The sequence below is a fragment of the Primulina eburnea genome, chromosome 2 (assembly GCF_022965805.1).
Source record: "Primulina eburnea isolate SZY01 chromosome 2, ASM2296580v1, whole genome shotgun sequence".
In the NCBI taxonomy this organism is placed as follows: Eukaryota; Viridiplantae; Streptophyta; class Magnoliopsida; order Lamiales; family Gesneriaceae; genus Primulina; species Primulina eburnea.
Window position 1 is genome coordinate 4,806,903 of NC_133102.1, and position 4,684 is coordinate 4,811,586.

The 4,684-nt window shown below is 34.9% G+C and overlaps 1 protein-coding gene across 1 annotated transcript; it reads left to right on the plus strand.

Annotated features, from left to right (window-relative positions):
* Positions 1–1,066: 1,066 nt before the first annotated feature.
* On the plus strand, positions 1,067–2,716 carry LOC140822125 (quinone-oxidoreductase QR2-like). The gene is made up of 4 exons (XM_073182874.1): positions 1,067–1,242; positions 1,477–1,570; positions 1,796–2,061; positions 2,301–2,716. Exons 1-4 carry the CDS (start codon positions 1,220–1,222, stop codon positions 2,536–2,538), a joined length of 621 nt encoding a protein of 206 aa, XP_073038975.1. The 5' UTR covers positions 1,067–1,219; the 3' UTR covers positions 2,539–2,716.
* The last annotated feature ends 1,968 nt before the right edge of the window (positions 2,717–4,684 follow it).

The following is a 4,684-nucleotide window of genomic DNA, read 5'->3' on the forward strand; positions in this document are numbered from 1 at the left end:
ATCAATTCTTACAACACAATAAATTCATTACAAAAATTTATTTTATCAAAATCGCATGATAAATTCAATACAAATATCATGAAATAATAGCAAAACCTCACGATATAATAACAAAATCTTACGATATAATTGTTATAAATATCGTTGTACGAATTTTCAGTCAAACCGTTAGTATTATTCTTTTTTTCTCTCTCTCGTAGTTTTTTCTTTTAAAAAAATATATTTTCAAATAATTAAATTATACGAGTACCTGAAAATCACATACGATTGTTGTTGCATCTACTCCAGAACAAATTCCCTATTAGTATGACCAAATTATACCAAAATAAAAGTAGTATTATATCATTTTCCAAAGTACATTTCAAAAATATAATAAATTTTAATTTTATAATATAAACCAAAATAATTGCAAAAAAATCCAAAGAATTTTGTTTAAAAACAAAACACTGTACAATCACGTAACACGTCAAATGGGGCAATAATCTATAATAAATTGCATATCCATGTTAGATTTAATATGATGTAAATAGACACATAAATTAAACAAAAACGTATTTAGTCACAGATGAATTCATCCAATTCCAAAATAATCATTTTTTACCTATTTAGTCAGATGAATTTAGATTTTGAATTTTATTTTTTATTCTCAATCATTCGTATTGAGTAAAATCAAACGATTTTTTCGAATGGCTCTCAAATTTTTTGATTTATTAGATTTAACTAATATCATTAATCCTTTTTTTAAAAAAAAACTAATATAATTACTTAACAAAAATAATTCAAAACCAACCATATGTAGATCGAATTTCATTCATTGCCTACGCCATCTAAACATCAGTCAATAAATACAAACAGCTATTTTTCTCCCCACTAACAAACCTTTTTCTTGTAATTTTTTTCTCCTTTTTTTTATTATTATATTTGCAAAAAATAAGGAATTTTGAGCCAATGAACGAGGAGATTAGTCAAGTTCCACGGCACGTCTAGAACTTGACGGAGTCAGCCGAGAGAACCCGTGATTTTGGAAACGATTAGTCTACGCTGCCTTACATTCCAGAAGGTAAATTAATATAATGTGAAAAAATGTGAAATCTAGTCATCCAATCATCTATAAAAACGGGCCTTTTCACCTTCTTGTTTACTCCAACTTCGAGATTACTAACTATTCTACCGAACCCCACGATCAATTCTTTCGTAAGCAAGAAGAAAAAAGAGAGAGATGGCAACTAAACTTCACATTGTGTAAGTATTTCGATCTCTTTTTTCATTTCTTTTTAGTGAACTGGTTTGTTTTGTGTTTGTGAGCATGGAATCTGTGGATTCTTGAATTTTAGACGTGTTTCGATGATTCTAAGTAAGAAATCGATCTGTTTTTGGTTTGTAAAGGTGTAAACTTTGATGGGATTTTTTGGTTGTGTGTTAACTGGATATTCTTGATTTCTGTTTTCTAATTTCATCTGATCTGTTGTTTCACAGTTACTATTCCATGTATGGACATGTCGAGAAACTTGCCCGTGAAATCAAGAAAGGGGCAGACACTGTCAAAGGAGTTGATGCCAAATTGTTTCAGGTTTGTGTTGGTGTTTGGAATTGAATAATTTATAGCCCACCACCCCTTCACTTGTTGTAAATGGTTAGTTTGTCCATGAATGTGTTGTGAATATTTTAAAGTCAACCCTTTAGCTTCCTCTGTCAAATGTCATTCTTCGACGGAGCTTCGCTTCTACAGAAATTTAGGGGGTGAAATCATGTTTGATCTTATATCTAATGCATAATTATGTAATAATATATGCAGGTTGCTGAAACGCTTCCTGCTGAGGTTCTCGGGAAGATGTATGCGCCCCCTAAGAGTACTGATGTGCCAGTGATTACACCCGAAGAACTGGTCGAGGCAGATGGACTCATATTCGGTATGCCCACCAGATTCGGGATGATGCCAGCTCAATTGAAAGCACTGCTAGATGGGACAGGCAAGCTGTGGCAGACCGGAGCGCTAGTAGGCAAGCCTGTTGGCATGTTCACAAGCACTTCATCTCAAGGAAGCGGACACGAGACCACAGCGTATGTTTACATCTTTAGCCTTTGCTTGCAAGAATAATGTGAGGTCCGAGTGATCGATCAACAAAAGTACTTTGATTGGTTTCGCTTAGTGGTGCAAACCAACCGAATCGAGCTCGATTTTATTTAGTTTTTTATTCGCACACATGATATTTCTGTCTCTACCACGGCCACTTAAAACCCAAAGCATTTATACTTGTGCACTCCACAAAAGACTTATTTAGAGATTTGGTGTGATGCAGTTTAACCGCGATCACTCAATTCGCGCATCACGGGATGATCATTGTTCCAACGGGATACACATTTGGGGAAGGCATGTACGTGTTGGATGAGATTAAAGGTGGCAGTGCCTATGGTGCTGGAACTTTCACCGGAAGAGATGGGTCGAGGCAGCCTTCAGATCTCGAATTGGGCCATGCTTTCCACCAAGGAAAATACATTGCTGGTATTGTCAAGAAGTTTAAAGGAGGATCTGCTTAAACAAGATTTGTGGGATTTCATCCATATTTTTATTCCGCAATATAATTTTATCGTGTTGTACTCGTGTTGAAGTTTATTATCTACTGATTTATCCCGTTGGATTCGAAATAAATTAATGTAATGCCTTTGTTTTGATTTCTTGTTTCTGATCATACTTGTAATGATAGTGTTTTGCACACTATTCAGTCGTGAATCCAATTTCATAAAATAATATGTACAAAAATAAAAGTAATTGATTGAAATGACAGACAAAAAATTGAAGAAAACAAACTCTCAACATGATTTTATTTTTCATAAATCACTAAAAATCAGCAATCATAAAATTGAAATAAACTTGTTGTAAAAATTGTGTTGTTGAGTTGAGTTGTGTCCCAATTTCATCAGCCGATGTTTCTTTTTGTTCCTTTTGAGAGTTTCTCCCACTCCTCGCTCCATTATCCTACGATCATTTGTCACGATCTCATCTGCTTGGATGATGTTCGATTCATTCAACTATATTTGAATGATGGGCTCAAACTTTTCACTAAGTTTGGGTCAAACTAAATGGGACCAATTTAATTTTTTGGTGCCAACATATATTTTGGACAATGAACTCTGTTTCTACACATTGATACATCATCTATTCAGTTTATAATTGTGTTCCATGTTATTAAAAGTTTGAACATACAAATTATGAATTTGGCAAAAACTTGTCTGAGACGGTCTCATGGGTTTTATTTTCTGAGACAGATATCTTATTTGAGTCATCCATGAAAAAATATTACTTTTTATGCTAAGAATATTACTTTTTATTGTGAATATCAGATTGACCCGTCTCAAAGATAAAGATTCGTGAAACCTATTCACAAGAGACCTATTATATGAATTTTTTCATTCACCTCCTTACCGTATATTTATTGTGTTTGAGATTTACATCTCCGAGTTCAAAAATTATAATCCCGTATGTTTTTTTTAAAAAATATTTCAATATTTCGATAAATATAATACATATCTTTAATTTATTTTGAGAAACGTGTATTTTAGAGTAGAAGGACACTAGATTATGATAAGTTCATATCACGTAGAATCGCAACAGAACCTCAATCAAAAAGAGGTCTCTTGCTTTGGCCTACTTCCTCTCTTCTCTGATTGATCGCTGTGTCGTCCAGGTAATGGAGAAAGTCTCACACTATTATCAGATTCTCACTTAGCTAGGAATGTTGATAATTTTCATGTCTTGAATATTTTCATGCCGAACATCTTGATTTTTTTGTTTTTTTTCTCGAGAAAAGTCAAATTATTATATTTAACGACGTATGTTCTTCGTTCTTACATCATGTTTGATGTTTTTAATTTTTTTTAAAAAAAATGATGGGGATTTAAGGTTTTGTTTTGGGTAATTAATTCAGTATTTGAGGAAATTATCATAAATTTGATGAGTAGGAAAGTGAACAGTATGAACCAATTTCGATTAGTAGATCGTAGATGTATGAGTAAAATGTAAAAAACCAAATTAATGTAGCTCTGTGTATTGCGAGCAGGATGGATTGCGATGATTCAACCAGAGAAAGCGCAGTTGCTGGCGAGGATTCAAGTCAAGCCGATACTAAAATGGCGAAAGGAGCAGAATCATTGGAAGATTTGAACGGGTGTGAAAGTGCTGGAAGCAAGAACGACGATACCTCAAAATCGATCGTTCCCTCGGAAGTCATCATTGAATGTGATAGTGCTGAAACCGAAGACAACGAGGATGCGGCGGAGCCAATATTCCCCCCTGAAGTTGTCATCGAGATCTTGTGCTGGTTGCCTCTCAGGTGCCTAGCGAAGCTCCAGCTCATCTGCAAGGAATGGCGAGGTTTCATTAATGGCCGCTACTTAATGGAAAGAAACGCGGATCGCAGGGAGGTTATTTGCCATTGGCACAATGTTGTGAGGCACGACGATCCGACCAAGCGGGACCCCGATGATGAAAGTTTTCAATTACTTGATGTTTGTGATGGCTTGCTTTTCATAACGAGTTTCGGCACAGAAAAGTTTACCATCTGGAACCCAGCCACTCGCGGTGTTCTCCATCTGCCTGATAATCACAAGGATGTCTATGGGGTCACCTTCAATTATGTCAAATCCACCGGAAACTATCTAGTGGTTTCTATATACAACGACGAAT